We start from the raw sequence: 18,729 nt of genomic DNA on the forward strand, positions 1-18,729 counted from the left end.
ACTTTTACTGACTCATTAAATTAACGATTAATCTGAAGGTTAACACACTGTGGAGTATAATGTAAATTACTGGTTGCCTTGTTTAACTTTATAAAGGAGCACCATATTTAAGATGAACTTTTTTGTGAAAGCGTTTTTACCCCCATTTCTAAATCAGCCACCAACATCATCTGACTACCTTTAAACTTCTTTCATTTACAACTTGAAACATGTTTGGCTGCAGTAGAGGATTTCTAATGGAGCTAAAGGAGTCCGAGTGTTATCTGAGCAAAACAGGACATGGCAGAATGACCTGTATGTATGGGAGGGGGAATAAGAAAAATTTTTTACTCATTATTTGTAATGCATAAAGGGAATTTCCGGGAATCCGTTTCACTCACAACTCAAAGTCATTCAACAGCCAGCTGATTCTCCACAAGGGGGGGCTGTTTGGTTATTGTCAGACCTGCTCTCATGTTGACCTGCAACGCCCTTTGGGAAGGAAAGTAATAGCGGCGTCAGTTTGGAGATGGGGGAGATGTTGGTGTGTCAATAAAAGGAAAACGTGTGACTTAGTTCCTATGTGGATCAATGCAGACTCTGTAATTTTCCTCAAATTAATGCATGAAACAAAATAAATACAAAATTTCGGCCACGTTTTCCAGATTATTTCCAATCATTTGAAGTTTGACTTTTTTAATCACAGAATCTTGTACCAACCCCTTCTGCAATGGTTTAAAGGGGCTATGGGTAAGTTTTCTCTTCCACTGAACATGGCTTCTTACCGGGAGTGGGTGGCGGTGATTTTTGCTTGACAAGAGCTTCGGCCATTGTTGTGTTTGCAAGACAAGAGGTTATAATACGTCCTCTGAGTAGTGCTACACCATCAGGGTAGTTTGGAGGCTACAGTGAGTCGCTATCTGAATCATTGACATTACAGGCCAGGGCTAGCTGGTAAGCATGCTAACCTCAGTCGAAGAAAAGATGTGATAGAGACAAGAATTAACATTAGTGGTGCTTTCCACCACTGGAGACACCTGTGGGTGAGTAAAGGAACAAAGTTTGATGCTGGTCTTGCAACATTTCTTCTACTGTTTATCATGATGCACCCAACTCTTAATATTCTCATAATAGTGGATAGAAACATTCATTAATACATAAGAGCAAACAAAAAATAGATTTTCATGTAGTAGGAAGATATTTTTTCACCTTTCCTGAACTCATATCTTGTGACCTCTCATGTTTATCTTGAGATCCCAAACCCCGCGTGGGAACGCCCGCCCTAAAAGACATGAAACTATTTGCTGCTGCAGTTTTAATTGTTGCACTACCTGCAGGCATTGAATTTTTCTTTCTGTACAGCTGCTTTTAATAAATTGCAAAAAATAATTAACAATATTATATACGAATATTATATATGAAATAAAAGAAAGTCTGCTTCCTTTTGTAAAGCATCAAATATTCACTTTTGTAATATATTAATTCATCATTTATTTACCTTTCTAAACATACTGTAAATGAATTTAACATTTCTACCAATGAACAATGAACAGATATGTAAATAATGTATCACTTTCTTGTGCCCCCTCCATCTAAAATATTTTCTTTTCTGGAGACAATTAAAATCGAGGACTCCCATCCCCTTCTGATGTGAAGAGGACAGTCACTGAAACTAGAGAACGACATCATTTCATCTGCTCCAAGCCATAAAGTGTCTGGACTCTTCCTCCCGCCACATTGTTTTGAGTGAGAAATATTGAGGTCATGATATCGTGGGAAAATTAGCACACAGGAAATTCCATCGTGTGACTTTTACTTTCTCTCCTTCTACAGCTTTCCCTCAGAAAGTGGGGGGGCCACAGAGAGGCATTGGCTTCCCTGAACAGAGTGAGTAATGGTGCTGCATGATTAGTCTCACAGACGGGTACATTCTTGTCGACTGACATCCCACACATGTGCACAAATGTACAATCAAGCATGCACACTCAGAAACACACACACACACACACACACACACACACACACACACACACACACACACACACACTGACAACATGCCAACACTGTGGACTGTGGCATGTTGCAAGTGATTCAATCTCATTTTCAGCCTTCAAGGCTCATTTTCTCCAAACAAGAACAAATCTGCCAGAGGGGTGAGATAATGTGTCCTGTTCCAAACGCATTTTCTTTTGTTACAGGAAAATTAAAAGTGAGTTTTATTATCTTGACTGTACATTTATTTACATTTTCTGTACATTTAATGGTAATTCTTACTATTGGTATGTACATACACAACAGTCAGGCATTTTAAAACCAGTTAAGCATACGTCTCCTACTACATTAGAAATTACTATTGTGCAAAGAAAAAAAACTGCTGCACCTTATTAGTCGGCTAATATGAGAACGCAAAATACATTCTGGGGGAAACACAACCTTTGAACATATCCAATACATTATTCCCAAAATATTGCCATTCACTACATTTTAAAGTGTAGGGAAACAACTTGGTGATGCTATTATGGTTAACGAAGGTTTAACCTGCATTGATTAATTGTTTGGCCTCTTGGGGGCAGAGTCACCAACCTGTCAGCACTACACCACAAGCTGTTACCGGCTAACATGTTAGCAGACAGTAGCCTATGTTCACATCCAGATAACATGGAGCAACATTAGCATTCATTGAGTTTTTCTCCATGTGACAAATGAAAACATACTGTAGCTAATATTCACTCTCATTTTAGCTCTGCTTTGGTCTCCTTCAACTCCAGAGGGAAATATCTGGCTGTTTAGCTGCTAAATGTTCCGCTATGTTCTCCAGGTAGATGCTAAATGTGTCTGTCGGCTGCTTGCTGCAGAGCAGGTCGTGGATGATTATTTGTTGGTGCTTTTTCACAACAGCTATTAAACCAAAAATTACCCCTGAAAATAACTTGCTATTGTGTTTTTTTTTAATTTTTTTTTTTATTGTGTTACTTCATGGTTCCTTCAAACAAAATTATGTCTTGTTAGTGTTAACCACCTAAGCCTTCTGTAAGACACAGTTATAAACCAAAGTAATGAATCTGAGTTAAAATAGATAATAGAGAAGTAACAGAGGAGCAGTTAAGTAAATCAAACCATAGGCATCAAAGAAAAAAACAAACAAACTGAAAAACCAAGCCAGAATAACTAAAATCAAAAAGTTGAGGTGTACCTGAATAATACTCAAATCCCTGTTGTAATCTAATATAAAAAGCAATTCTTTCCATCCTGAATATTTCATGAAGAATGTCAATCCAGGTAGGTTTAAAACTATTTGAGTACAGTACATTGGTCTCAGAATATGAAACCTTTATTGACGATGACGTCCTCTCTAAAGCAACTGCCCAGGTTGACATTTGCCTATTCAAAATGAAGTAGTCATGGTTTACTCAGGGTGGTTGATGAGATTTAACTGACTCATAAAGTTAATAATATCCACATGAGAGTATCGCACTCAATCATTTAGAGAGATATCTCACTTTTAAAAAATCTTTTTAGTATTTTATTGCAAACCTTTATTTGCCAAAGGAAGGTGGACTGAGCATCTTTGCCCTTTTCCTCGTCTGCATCACACTCATAAAGTTCCACAAAGTCAATCCTGGGAATTCACCAGTGTGACCACCGTCTACTACTCCCGGCTCTTTATGAGCTCCATGAGAGCAGTTGTGGTTGAGGAGGCTGGCTTGATGGCATCTCAACGTCCCTCCAGGGAGAGGAAACAAATATTAACCTTCCTTGCTCAGATTTTCCCAGCTGTTGTGGGGAGTTGAACCAGGACCCTCTGTCACAGTCTTGTCGGGAAGGACAGCTTGTTTTGGCAACTCTGAAGCCAGAATGTGGCCATTGGTTTGGGGACAATGCTGAATTATCTTCCACTTTCTTTGAATTTCTTTCACTTTCTTTGACAGCACTTGTAGTTTGTAAGGAATACAAATATGACTCAGTTGATCTATTTAATAAATGATACAGTATTCAAAGTGAAGGGACACAGAGCTCCCCTCCCCTGGTAAGTTACATTTTAGGTAGAAGCTTACTGAAACACCATGACAGTCACAGAAACATGTGATGCCTTAATTTCATTTTTAGATTGCTGGTTGCTGAGCTTTGAGCCTAATAAACAGTGGTTAGAATTAGTGATGTGTTGAATACAGTCATGATGTGATCTTTTCAGTTCACCTGATGTTGTTCTGTAAGGTTGAGGTCAAGGCTCTGCGCAGGCTAGTCAAGTTCTTCCACACTAAATTGAAAACCAAGTCTTTGTGGCTGCTATGCCACTGAAAACCCTTCTTTCATTTAAACACCATTCGATAAACTTTATTTATAAATCCTGAAATCACAGATTTGTCTCGGAGGGCTTTACAGTCTCTACAACAGATGACACCCATCTCTAAACTCTCACTTGGATAAAGAAAAACTCTTCTGAATTTTTATTCTGTGTGACTTGTAACGTGTATCAAATCCTCAGCCTTGGCAGCAGTTGCAGCCGTCTCTTTTTAGCATAGTGTGTTACTGTATAAATTCAATGCAGTATTTAACACAGTGTAATGAAATCATTTAAGTTATGAAAGTATGGGGTGCAAAGGTGCTGGCAGACTATAATTTCAGTGTGTATGTGCCAGCCTGAAGCTAAATTACACTGTGTGTCACCAGCGGAGGCCTGCAGAAGCTGAAAGGCGTTTCGTACCCTCTCCAAAGCCCATTACTCAGGTACGAATTTCCTGAATGAAACAGACAGCTGAGGCTGGGTAATGGGCTTCAGGTGAAAATTTCTCATCACTGTCAGATGAATTGCTGCGGATTAAAGTGTTGTTGAGAAGTTGAAAAGATGCAGCCTCGCTACAGTTCATCAGATCACAACACACACACACACACACACAGAGAGAGAGAGAGAGAGAGAGAGAGAGAGAGAGAGAGAGAGAGAGAGAGAGAGAGAGATGTTGTGTTGCTGCTCAACAGCAGGATCAATTATTATCTTTTAATTATCTATTAACTCCTTGTTTGTGGGGTAAGATTATAGATCTTTGTAATATCAAATTTTCCTCTATTCCACAGTACACATTATGACTCAGGGGGATTTTTTAGATGTCCCTCCAAGAAATTACTGGGAATTACAGTTTCAGACTGTACAATGTTATCAAACGGAAGTACGCTCTCTCTCTCTCGCTCTCTCTCTCTCTCTCTCTCTCTCTCTCTCACACACACACATATATAACACACACACACAACTTCAGCCCTTCAACTTGAAGAAGTTTCCCTGTAAACCTGCCGCTCAGCGCGGACCAGCAGCAGCAGCATGGCTCTGTCCAACAAGTGGTGGCTCCTCTGCGCCGTTTCGCTGTCCTGCGTCGCCCGTCTCGGGTCCTGCAGAGGACATAGACAAGGTAAGATGAAGGTGATGGGGGGGGGGGGGTAAATGTTCATACAGATTATTATTTTAACTGTGTTCACGCCTCGTCTGAGCTCTTGTGTTAACGGCAGTTTGGCAAAGTTTTCCTCCCGAAACTGAACTGAGTCCAGACTTTGTAGATATTCACACTATAACACATCCGAGCCTCGGGCTGTTTTTTGTCTGAACGCTGTATTTTGTGTCTCACTCTGTACTGTGGCTTATTTTCGTTATGATATTTATATCAAAGCGAAATAGTTTGAAGCGGAATAATAATTGCGCTTCAGTGTGACTCGTTAAACTGAGTCAAACCTGTATCCAGCCGTTTCTATCAGGTGATAATTATATGTAAAGTCCCAAAAACTTATAATAGATGCTGGCAGTGCTTGTACTGAAATCCTTCTCTGTACGAACAGCACAGCTGATGCACTACGTAGTCTCTTTTGTTGTGTTGGAGGCCGTCCAAGTCCTCTGTCACTGTGGGGAGAGATGTGGCGTCATTCAGGGCCAAAGTCCGGATCAACAGCAGTTCACATACCGGCCACGACCCACACCTGAGCCGCCTGGCACCTCCTCCTGTCCTGCCACGTTGAAACCACAGCCTGCAGGCGGTAATGAGGCTGCTGGGATTGGGTGTCACATACCCAACAAGCTGCAAAGGTCTCCGTAGAAGCAGGTCTGGTCTAAAGTGGAGGAAAAGCTTCTCTTCCTCCATCCCTGAGAGCAAACACTGCACTGGTCTGACTTCACTAATGAAAGCTATGCAGCTAAGATAAAAGTACAGAAAGGTCACTCTAAAAGTGCTGGGTCATATACTGGCTGCAGGCAGAGGACTGATGAACTGCAGCTTTCACTGTATGCCTTTAGGGTGAGTGTGTTTCTTCTCTTATCTCTCAGAGATATGCAGCTTTGTGCATTATTTCCCAGTATGGAAGGAGCATTTACAGTCTATACGAGCAGAATTTTAAATAAAGCATGAAGCCTGAAAACCATCTTATGGAGACAAAATGTAACACATTTACAAATAATTCCTACAAGCATTTTTCTCTGATACATATACATAACCGTTCCCAGTGTCAAAACATTTTCCTATAGTCTGTGTATGTAAAAAAAAACCTGTTGTATAAAACTGAATATAGCAAGTACAGTCAACCATTTACATGAACATCAAGAACTAACAAAGGTAAGATTGCTCTCCATGCTGACTGTCACCTTGGTCTGGGCATCGTGGTGAAAGTTAGCCGCGGGCCTCTTTTCACTACATTAGATCCTCTCACTTTGTGCATTGTGTATGTTTCTGGATGTGTTGAAGGACCCATTAGGTACAACGCAGAATGCACATGGCAGCCTTGTAATATTCAGAATCCCAAATGCCACTTGGGTCTTACAGTCATGAATAGAAAACCTACATGAGGTGATAAAAATTTGGTCAGATTTTGGGTTTAACCCTTAAATATCTACAGTGGTCACTTTTCTAAATTGCTGATGAGAGGATTGGCAGCTACTGTCTTTTTAACACTTAAGTTACACTTAAGTTTCAGCAGAAACCCCTGCTGGACAGGGCATTCTTATCCTCAAATAAAACTGCAAAATTTTACAGATAAATGCACTTTTCCTGCACATGAAATAATGGTAAATATTACATGTTGCCAGTATAAAGCTCTTGTGTTGTCAGAGCAAACAGCACATGGCAGAACACGCTGTATCTTGTCTGAATATATTTGAATTTTAATTTATTTGGGCTGCATTCATTAAAGGATTGGATATCGTCATACCCTTTCCTTAAACCAGCATTTAGCATCTTTTGCATCTAAAAAGGCACCGATTTCCCACAAGCCATCAGCTGACATTTATTGATGGTTTAACATTTGCAAACAACACGCGTTTATCGTTTTAACCTTAAAGCACATGAGGACAAATGTGCTGAGTGCTTAAATATTACAAAGAAAAATTGAGCCTCCAGGCGGTATTACAAAAACACATGAACATTTTGCAATTATATTTGTCACCCATCAGAGATAAGAGAAAACAAGCTTTAGAGCAGTACAGTGACGCAGTTTGGGCCATTTACATTACAGTGGCCTTCAACAAGGTTTTGCTCATAGAGGAACATTTGTTTTTATTATTTGCATATCGCTTAGGTGCTCTCAGTGGTAAAACAGTGAGGGACTCACCGAGCCTCTTTGAAACTTAACATCAGTATCATTGGTGCACAGTTGTGGTTGCTTCACTAATCGCCTCATGGAGGCGTAAACATTGTGTCTCATTAATTTGTGGAGAAATTTAATTAGATGCTCACTTGCTGTTTGAAGTAGTCCTTTTATTAGGGAGCCTCAGGCCAAAGAGAGAGGAAACTGTGGAGCTTGTGCCATCTTAATTAGCGTTTGCAATAAGGGGGAGACTTCAGAAAAGTACTGACCTAAACTGTCACTAAAAACCATTTCTCCATTAGATGAATACAACTATAACTGTGAGGTGTAGGCACTTCTTTGCATTGCCAATTATTAGGTGTAGCTTAATGTTTCCTCGACCAGAATGCTTTTCTTTTTTTCTTTTTTTTTTTTTAACAAAAAAAAAAAAAAAAGAAAAAAAGAGTCTGTTTTGTCTCATCATGCATCTCACCTAGAAGCAATTTCACTGCAAGAAAAGCAGCAGCTCTATCCAGGGGCCAATCTACCATTATAATACAGATGCTTAATGAAAATAACTGCATGTAATTTTCCATGAATGATGCGATTCACGATTCTCTGTCTGTTCTCTGTTTGCACATGCATGCATGCACCCACTCCCACTTTGCATTTGTGTTCAGTCTCTGCCTTTGGTGCACGATATTTGTTGAATCTTGTTGGTTATCTCCATTAACACTTTTTTTTTTTTTTCAAATTCTTTGTTGAGTTTTTGTTTGCTGTGCCAACACATTTAATTATTTTACATTGTGTTTTTTACTACTGCGATCTTTGTGATCTACTTCACCAAAACTGCAGTCTTGTCACTTCACTTGGATTCATCTGCTGTGAGACTTGACTTCTTAAAGACTCATCTTGATGAGCACACTTGATCTGCTGACCTATAGATATCCAAAAGTGTGTAGTGTTGACTTCTGGAGAGCTGCCTAACTGTCATGAATAATTAATAACATAAAAGGGCTTTTCAGGGCATCTCAATAACGTCATACACACAGCTGCAGCTGCTGGCTCCAGACCAAGACTCAAAACTCAGATTACAGACGGCACAGTACTGTAAAGCAGTGGTTCACAGTGGGATCTGGGGACCCCCATGAATCCCCCAAGGTCCCCAGCGAAAAGGAAAATAATTTATTTCCACTATAATTTAGTCCATAAGTAACACAATGACAGTAATTTCAGTCACTGTTAGTCAACTTAACTGAATGAATTACAGTTGTTTATAACTGCAGTTTCTCTGTACTGAGTTCACTTTTTCTAAACTCTCCACACAGTCAGCACCACTTTAGTCAGTGTGGTGCAACCTGTGCATCAGTTTTCTTGCTTTGACACAAACTGCATTCAAAGATCAAATCTTTCAAAATTCAGGAACTGTTTTCTCAGCCAAACTACCATAATTCTACATTTACTTTACATTACATACTGTTGTACAAACTGTTAAACTTATGTTCCAAAGCTAAACCATGACACAAAATAACTCTAATACCCTTTTTACACCAAAATTAGTGGGTTTAAGTAGATTTTTTTAAAGGCTGGTCAAGCCGCTAAAAAAGGTGATTGACTCACGTTACACTGCCAGTAGAGTTTGCCTTTCTGAGACACACACACACACACACACACACACACACACACACACACACACACACACACACACACACACAACACACACACAACTGCAGGGAGCAATGATATCATATGCAGTTACAGAGCACACACACATATACACACACAGGGGAGAAGACTGGTAAAACGGATCCATCTCAGCCACAGGTTGGTGCTCCTGTAAAAGTATGGAAGCCTGTGAGAAGCTTCGATAAGAGATTGATAATGTTTGCTGTAATGAAGCAATTTTCAGCTTCCTGTTCATTGCTGCCTTGTACATCAGCATAAATCTTAAAAGGTGACATCGTTTTGAAATGGAAAAACAGGCTTGATTGAATTCCATTGGTGAATGTGACCTAGTTTTGACATTCCCAGCTTGCTCCCAACACACCATCGCTGTAGGTAACTGTACATCTCAGAGGCAGAGGGTTCACTCCCGCTGAAGGTGATGCCCCCAGCTGGGGTGATGCTTGTCCAGTTATCATGAGTTTATTGTCTCTGTCTTCTTCTGTCACCATTTCAATAAACTAGAGTGACTATACGATGTATATTCCTGCTTCGTTAACATAGAATATGTGAACCAATGCTGCATATTAATACACAATAGGATAAAGATGCTCCACAACTGAGTGGGAGTCGTGAACTCATTATGACACTTGCATTACGTAATTGACTGAGGACAATTTTTTGATTTTTGTTCGTCTCAGTATCTCCTGCTGATTAATCTACTGCGGAATATAAGATAAAGGACACTTTGGTGTGTAACTTGACAAGCGAGAATGCTACAGAGAACAAGATGAGTGTGATTTTTCGGGCGTGAGTGAGAGTAATGAAACAAAGACAAGAATACTGAGGAGATAGAGCGTCTGCTGAATTAACTCCAAGTAGTTTTCTGAACAAAATACTGCAAACAGTTAACAGAAGCACAACACACAAAATTTCCACATTTGATTTGGCCGGCATTGAACACGACAAAGGACTTCGCTTCAGGGAAATTGCTTCTGAGCATCAGCCCTTTGAATCGCTATTATTCTACTTCCAGATGAAAAGCTGACTACATTGCAATGTGGTTAAGATGTATGTCAGAGAAAACGGCTGTCGACTCCAGCGGGACACAGCTGGAGAGGTGATGAATGTGCTGAGCATCAGCCACAAGTTCATCTTTGTCCTGTGGACTGTCACCTGGCAACTGGAACTGGTGGAGGATACCACACGCTTCTGTGTTTAGAGAGAAGATGCTGTCTCCTCGAGCATTTCTCCACTAACTTGACAACATAGTTAAGGTGGCCTTTTTGCAGTTACAGCAGAGAGGCTTGTGAGGGCCGTTTGATAGCAGACTTGTTTCCAAAGCCGACAAGCGAGAAATCTCTTTGCCATCTTATTTGCTCACTAGCAGGAGACGATAGCTCAGCTCGCAAGCAATCAGCTCACAGAGATACGTCGCACCGAGTGGATAAAAAAAACGAGTTTAATGTTGCAGCTGGAATCGTGTGGCTTCAGCGCTGAACATGTTTTTTACAATGCATTGACATTTTTTTTTTGAAGAGACTTGTGCAACGTCTCCAAAAATCCTTTCCTGTTCACGACAGATGTCAGCTTAAATAATGTGATGTAAACATTATGTATTTATACATCTCATATCTTTAGGGCTGAAATAATTAAGTGGCTTAATCAGTTAAGCAAAACATCAGAAAAAAAACAAAAACAAAATGATGATGTGATTTTTGTTGGGACTTGTACCAAACAAGCATGTTCCCTTACGTCTGGAGAATATGATCTACAAGCTGGGGCATCTCTGAATGCTTCATTTATGGTATGTTGTGACACATTTGACCTTTAGCAAAAAAAAGATTACAGCTCCAGTGATTTCGATATGGCGCTTGGTCATATTATGATTTTGATGATATTTCATTAATTGTGCAGCAAAATAATCGTTGGTTTCAGCCCCACATGTCTCACCATTAGCAAATGGTGAAGTATAAATTACAGGATTTTTAGCTATTGTTGCTATTTCCTGATGGTAATTTATAATACAGATTAAAAAAATACACCTACAGTTCACACATGCAATTTCTAAGCTTATACCACCTAGTTCCTTGCTACACTCCCCATACTTAGCACCTACAGTAAAACTACAGTGAATTAAATTTTGTAATAATGGTGGACGAAGAAAAAACAGCGTTAGCTTAGAGATACACTTAAACTCCTGTCTTTTTCCTGTTGCTACTGCTTCCTTTTGGCCTCTGTCTGAGCTAAAAGGATGATGCACTTCGGGTTAATATTCCAGTGGTAACACGGGAAAAAAACAAACAAAAAACACACAGTTCTGACCACACTCGACGGGCAGTGTGTGTGTGTGTGGACAGCAGCGTCTGCGGATGGAGATTCATTATTAGTATCTCTAGTTTACAGGAAGCTGTAATCTCTTAAATGTTGACACATAATTGGATAAATATTTTACATTTTGCACTGAGGGTGAATGACACCAACAAGGAAACCAATTAGGGATGTGGTTCATGTTGTGTTCATGCCTTCATGACTCACTCCCTTTGGTTTGTTTATAAAGATAGTGGTATCTTTTCAGAGCCTGGAAAGTTTTAGCTGCAGAGTTCAACTGGCCATCTGCAGATGGATAAGGCCATGGTAGGGTTTCCTGTATGAGTTGTACTGACGATAATTGTAAGGGGGTTTATTTAAGGAGGGGAGTTCCAGGAAGTGGTGTGTCTTATAGGACACTGAACTTGTGGGAGATAACAATTATTATTAGTCACAATGGAAATGAGCAATGTACAGATGCCTGAATGGAAACATTGTCTAAGATATTCAGTGACAGAAAGTACAGTAAGTACAGTAAGTATTCCCACCCCTTCTCTTTTTAATTGTAAATGGATAAAATCTACTCTCAATATCCCATAATGACAAAGTGAAAACATGTTAGACATTCTTATAAATCTATAAGAAAAACAAAAACATTAAAATCTCTCATTTACAAAAGTATACAGACCTTTAATGTAGTACTTTGTAGAAGCACAGCTTTCAGTCTTCGTGGGCAAGTCTCTACAAGCTCTGCACACCTGGATTTGGGCAGTTTTTTCCATTCTCCCTGACAGATCTGCTCTATGATTCAGGTTATTGTGGTGCTGAAAGGTGAACCGTTGCACCAGTCTCACGTCATGTGCACTCTAGAGCAGGTTTTCTTCAAGGACCTCTCTGTATTAAGCTTGATTCTGTCCCAGCCGCTGAGGCGCACCCCCACAGCATGATGCTGCCACCACCATGGATGGTAATATCCAGGTGATGAGCAGTGCCAGGTGTTAACCAGACATTGTGTGTGGAGTTTTGGAAAGTTCTGAACTTTTATTTTTTTCTCGTCAGAACTGGGACTCTTTTTCCCCCGTGTTCTGTGAGTCCATTAATTGCAGTTTTGCCTTTCACCTAAAGGCCTGATTGATGGAGAGCTGCTGAGATGGCTGTTCTTCCAGCAGGTTCTTCCATCACCACACAGGACTAAAGCTCTGTTAGAGTGACCGTTGGGTCTGTGTGGCTGGACAGCCTCACATGCAGTGTGAATTGTGGTACCTCATGTGTACAGGTTTGCTCAATCAGTTCAATTTGCCGCAGGTGGAATCAAGCTCTAGACACGTCTCAAGGATAATTGAAGCAAACAGGATGCACCTGACCACAGTTTGAAGCCACAACAAAGCATCTGAGTACTTTTGTCAATAGGAGATTTAAATTTTTGATTTTTAATAAATTTGCAACAATGTCTAAAAACATGTTGTTACTGATTGTAGATTATTGGGGAAAAAATGTCAAGTTTATCCATTAATTTAAATGTAGGGGTCTGGCTACTCACTAGCTCCACTGTATAATGGTGTTAAATGAGTTGTGTTATGGTATTAGTTTATTTTTAATACACTGCAAATACATTGCAAACAGTATAAAAAGTCAGTCCAGATTTTCTTGATATGCTATAACGGAAAAACCCTACCCTGCCTCACAAGAAGGTGTGCAGGCTAATTGTAAAGCTTTTCACTCAACCAGAGCAACTGATGTGAGCAAAGCGTACAAAAGGTTTAGAGAATAAAAGAAAGAGGTCTAAGTCTGAACTTGCTGAAGTAGCACTCAATGAACAAGTGATGATTTGTCTTCACTCTGTGCCAGTTCAGACAAGGTGGGAGTGCTGGGTGTCTTGTTTTTGACAGTTTGATTTCGATTCTCCGAGATTTTGAGTTGAGCTCAGAAGCAGCTCATACGAGGGAACGTGGCTAAATGATTAAATGTAATGTTAAAAAAAATGACAAGATGATGCTGAATTAATATCAGCCTTTCAGATAAAGAGAGAAACACCTGCTATCGATGGGTAATGTGTTTGGATCTGTCTTCTTTACTTTCAGTCCATCAGTTTCTTACTTTGAGAAATCAGCAAGGTGCAGTGTAGTGTCAGGTTCAATGAAGGCCCAGTGCGCACAGATGAACTTGACCATGAGTCACTAATGAAAAGAAAAAAAAAAAAAACACGAAAAAACCATGCCAACCAGCTCTTTCTTTGCCAGTTTCCCTGCAGCTGGTTGATGATTCCAGCATGGTTACAAATATAAACCATACCATGGGACTTACCTGTCCAACTCTCTGACTGTGAAAATGGAAGCACTGCAATAAAATGAATATTTTATTATTGGAAATATAGACATTGTACATGCATACTCAAGTTTGCAAATATGTAATCAGAAAAAGAAAGAATAACAGTAACAGCAGAATATGGGCTGAATAAAGTTGAATATGTCAATATCCCAAATCATATAATATAAATGTGTATTTAAACACTTAGCTTGTTCGACCCCTTGCTGTATAATTCTGTCTTTTTCATGCTTTGAATGAAACTTGTATATACTAATGGTCTGCATCTTTATAGTTGTAGCATCTCAGATCTAACATACAGTACACAGCCTCTTCCTTCTCCTCTCACCTGAAACGGAACAGGTTGTAAATGCACCACTAATGAGAAATAACAAATCTACTGGATGGATTGTCATGACGTGGTGTATGTACATTTATAGTCCTCCGAGGATGAATCCCACTAACTTTGCCAATCTCCTGTCTTTAATAGCACTAACAGCGGCTCAAAATTTTCACTTATCTTTTAAAATATCTCAACATCTACAGGATGGATGGACACAAAATGTGGTGATGAATCCTCCAACCCCAACTACCACGCAGGTCGTTTTTTTCAGCCCTCTGATAGGACCCATAGGAGTGTCTCCTGAAATAGTGCCCCTAAGGCTTCAGGGGTACCAGACTTTGGTTGTCATGGTTACAATAATAAACATGCAGACTGAGTGGAAGAGTGGAATACATACATTCATCGCCATGGCTACCAAATAAACAGTCAGTTTGGGAAAAGATGGTGACTTGTTGTACGTCCTTAACACTGGATGATCATTTGTTGTCATGGTTACAGTGATAACAACATGCTTTCACATGGGAATCGAACACTGCTCTTTCGAGTCATATTCCTGTGTTTTGTTGACCCATCCATCCACCACAACTTCCTCCTGATTATAAACTACGTCACCTCACTTTTCCCGTTGCTCCTGCTGCTAGATGTCGCTTGACAACAAATTGTAACTGTGGGTCAAATAACCTACCACCTATGACCTTGTTTTTTACAGGAAGATACTCTCAGTCCTACTGACTTTTGTGATCCCCCTTCTAATCTATTCATGTCTTTCCTTTGACTGTTTGCAGTTGTGCCGCGTCTAGAATTCGTTTGTCTGAACACACAGTCTTGTTTGATGGGTCACAGGATCACAGTGACCATGCCAGAGAGGACGGAAATAAATGCTGCTAATTTGGAGACGGAACAAAAACAAAATGTAAACTCAGCTGAACTTTGATGTGCAATCATTTGCTGCTCAGGTGTGATCCCAGCGGCAGCAGGGGTTAATCCCTCACAGAAAAACACGTTTTCAAACTAAACTTTCAGTCTCAGTGACACTCACCACTTGCCAATAAAAGAAGCATTCCCCTTTTTTTCCTCATTTGTATCGTCTAAATGATAACCGGCTCTGCAGAAAAGGGCCGCTGTATCGATTCTCTCATCTAATCTGGAGTGCATCTACAGTACAATCGGTTGAGGATGACATTTGCACAGACGGGGAATGAGCCGCTTGCTCTCGCTTTCAGTCTGTCCCATTGATTCAGCTGTGCAATCAGATCCCCATCAAACGAGACGAGTCTAAGACACAAACATCTTTAGAGGCTGCAGTCTTTAGACTCCTTCGAGGTCCATTCAGTGTTTGACAAATGACAGCTTCCAGAGTTCAAATTACATTCTAGCTTTTGGGTAGATCTCTTCACTTGGGGTGGGGAGAGGGAGGCGGGGCTGATAGGACCATTTTTGCCAATGTGTAGACAAATTGCTGCAGTAAGGCATTGATGGGATGAGAGAAGCTGCTGGACTGGATGTGCTGCCAGGAAGTGCCTCTCCAGCAGGTTGTTCAGACTTGGTCTGACACCAAATCTAAGTGAAATTATTTTACATGGGTGAACAAAACTACACATGAAAGCAGCACATGAGCCTTGATACATATAAATACCCTGCATAAGTCATGTTACAGGCATTACTGTCAGGAGGGCCGAGCTGCACACATACATTTAAAATGACAAGACATTAGACTTTTATTAGAGTAAACAAATTTCTTTTATCATTCATTGTCATGTCAGGAATTTTAATGGTTATTTATTATCTTTTCTGGATCCTATCAAACTCAACTCAAATCAAATCAAACTTTTTTATTTGCTTCTGGAGGAGTTCAGGTCATATTTGGGGCAGCTTAGCCCCCCTGGCTTCCCTGTAACTCAAACGCTTCTTGCTGTAGGAAAAAACTAGATGCAGTGTAATTTTAGAGAACCTGGAGAATTTTTAGGGGAGTTTTAAGTCAGTCACCTGTGCTGGATTCTCTCTCATTCTCAGTGCTGCAAGGCTAAAGCAGAACACCCCCCTGCCACTTCTCACATCTCACCATGGAAATGGTATGATCGCTTTTGGGGGGGTCTCAAATCATATTACAAATTTATTCAGGACTTGAAAGTGAGTATATTAATTATTATTTTTAAAGTTGCATAGGATATGTAAACCTTTCGATCCCCCGGTCTGGTTATTTTTTCCTTCTTGGGAGGGGAGGACCTTTGTATGTGAGGTACTGAAGATGGAAAATAATTTTAGCTTGGGATTTTGATGTGCTGCACAACCGGTTTTTATTGGTGGCTGTTGTTCAAAAAACTCTGTCCTATCCCTGTGGGAAATATTGACTTGCTAAAGTGTTGATTGATTTGATTTTTTGTGTTGATTTTCTGAAAGAAATGAATGTCGCCTTGTGGCAAACAGCGGACTCTACTAACATGGCTCAAACATACAGCAGTGGTAGATGGAACAGGCTCATACTGACTTTATATTCATTTCATACAGCAGTATCACAGTATTATAGAGACTGTAATATAGAGATTTTAAATTGATGTTTTAAATGAAGTTTGATGATAGAATAAAACCCTGAAGAAAATCAGACTTCCTGGCACTTAAATTACAGTAACACCAATATTGCATCTCCTGTGCATATTATCTCTATTGGTCTGGTTGGGTTATTGCCAGCATTTTATCAATATATTGCATAACATCGTCAGCATAATTTCTAAATGTCTGGCACTGCATCAAAAATGAAAGGAGTCACAGGTCATCCGCCCATCATCCAGGTGCTTTACAAGCAGCCTGTGCTTCGCTTTACCTTCTCGTAAAACAATACGGGTTCCTCAGTTCAAGCTTTAAACACTATACTTATGGTAGTCAAGCTGCATTAGATCAAAAAGTAATGTGGCCTCAGGGGTCATGCATTATGTCTTCAATGGCACTTTAGAGCGTACTTGTGTTTGGGATGAGTGGTAACGAGATGGTGTGCTGTGCCGATGCATGTCTCTAAAGGTTCATATACTTATTTATCATGCTGGTAATTGGTTAATATTATATGTTGCTTGCTTATTCTAATTAGAGCTCATCTACAATTAAATTAGGCCCATTATAAGTGTCCTCAGGGGACAGTGGATAATTTCAAAATCAGACTTGTACCTCGTGAGTACTGAGGTAACAGTTTTGCCTTTAAAGACAGATGTCTTCTGTTTCACTCAGATTTCACCATCTGAAATGCTCTAATAGCTTCACCTGGTATGAAAATAATGAGATGCAGGTCACATGTATTTACATTAAACACAGCAGATCTCGCATTTGGATTAATGTGTCTGGCTGCCAAATAACAAATTAATTTTTTTGAACTGGTTTATACACACATCTTGGCCAAGAAGCCCTCCTTGTTCCCATGTTTGCATCTGATCTCTGATCTTTTGGAGGGAATCAAAGGGGGGCATGACCAGTCTGGTAGCTCCTGATGGCACAGTGGCACCGTAATACACGGGGCTCAAATACCTGCAATGCTTCAAGCTTGGCTGATCACCCGTGTTTGGCAGGCTACGTGTTAGACGGATGGTGTGATAGGCCAGATGCCAGGTCGTATTCTCCTCCCTTTAATGCTCTGATTACGTGCAGGAAATCATTGAGGGAGATTTTTTTCACATTTAGATGATCTAAACTAAGCTATTTAAATTTACATGAAGATTAGTGAATTAACATGTTTAAAGATCAGAGACAAGTAATGAGCAGGAAAAACAAACCTTTAGATTAAATATTCCATATACATACATGTTCCATATATAACAGATAAGATTCGTAGACATTGTGAGAAAGTAAAACATTACAGAAACTGTCAGATTTAATTGTCTGTGTGATTAAAGCAGTTATTAAATATTCTGTCCTCCTTCACTATGTAGCCCAGCTGGCCAGGGACTGAGTCCTACTGTGGCTTTATTCTCTCTTCTTTTTCCTCCTGTTCTGTAATTGCACTCTTTTGTGTCTTTTTAAATAGGTCTGGCTTATGTGAGACCAGTGTTGTGATAAGATTAACAACTAAATAGCCTATATTTCTAAAAATATCTCACTAATTATTTTGATTCCCAAAAATGTGTGTCTGCTATTTAGAATAAAAAGACAAAGTAGATCATTTCTAGCAGTGACATTCCATATATATATTTTGATATTATTAGACAGAGTTGTCTGCAGCTCTGCAGCCTTGAACCCAAGCCTCAAGCCTTAAACAATGCGACAATGGTTTTCATATAATATTAGAATGTTCTTAATTAAAGTCTTCAAACAGTCGGAGACATTATAATCTAATCACACTACATGCCAGTGCTCTTTGTAGTGAAAGCCTTTGATTTTTTTTTTGTTCATGTTTGAACACCTCCATCCTTGTGAATCATTCGGTTGTTATTGCGAGTGGCGCGATGAATAATTCACTTGTTTTGTACTTCCTCAGTTTGGCAGATGGCGTCGTGGTGCTTTCTCCCCTACAGGCCTGTGCAGCTTATGGCAAGTTCACTTCACGTCCACACATCACATGTCCACGTCGCTGTTTGCCATATGCTCCTCCTGGCCTGAGAAGTTTGCCGACA

At 39.9% G+C, this 18,729-nt stretch overlaps 1 protein-coding gene across 3 annotated transcripts in view; it reads left to right on the forward strand.

The window, feature by feature from the left end:
- The first annotated feature begins 5,205 nt into the window (after positions 1-5,205).
- tfpia (tissue factor pathway inhibitor a) overlaps positions 5,206-18,729 on the forward strand; it is a 39,665-nt gene continuing 26,141 nt past the window's right edge. For 2 of the 3 annotated variants that reach the window (XM_071483962.1, XM_071484119.1), the window contains exon 1: positions 5,211-5,381. In XM_071483962.1, the coding sequence (XP_071340063.1) occupies positions 5,294-5,381 (88 nt within the window). In that variant the 5' untranslated portion in view covers positions 5,211-5,293. Of the gene's footprint in view, positions 5,382-18,729 lie in introns of all 3 variants that reach the window. The other variant, XM_071484037.1, reaches the window with a different exon arrangement.

The sequence above is a fragment of the Trachinotus anak genome, unplaced genomic scaffold (assembly GCF_046630095.1).
Source record: "Trachinotus anak isolate AG129_WGS33_773 ecotype Australia unplaced genomic scaffold, CSIRO_AGI_Tana_v1 ptg000001l, whole genome shotgun sequence".
Taxonomy (NCBI): Eukaryota; Metazoa; Chordata; class Actinopteri; order Carangiformes; family Carangidae; genus Trachinotus; species Trachinotus anak.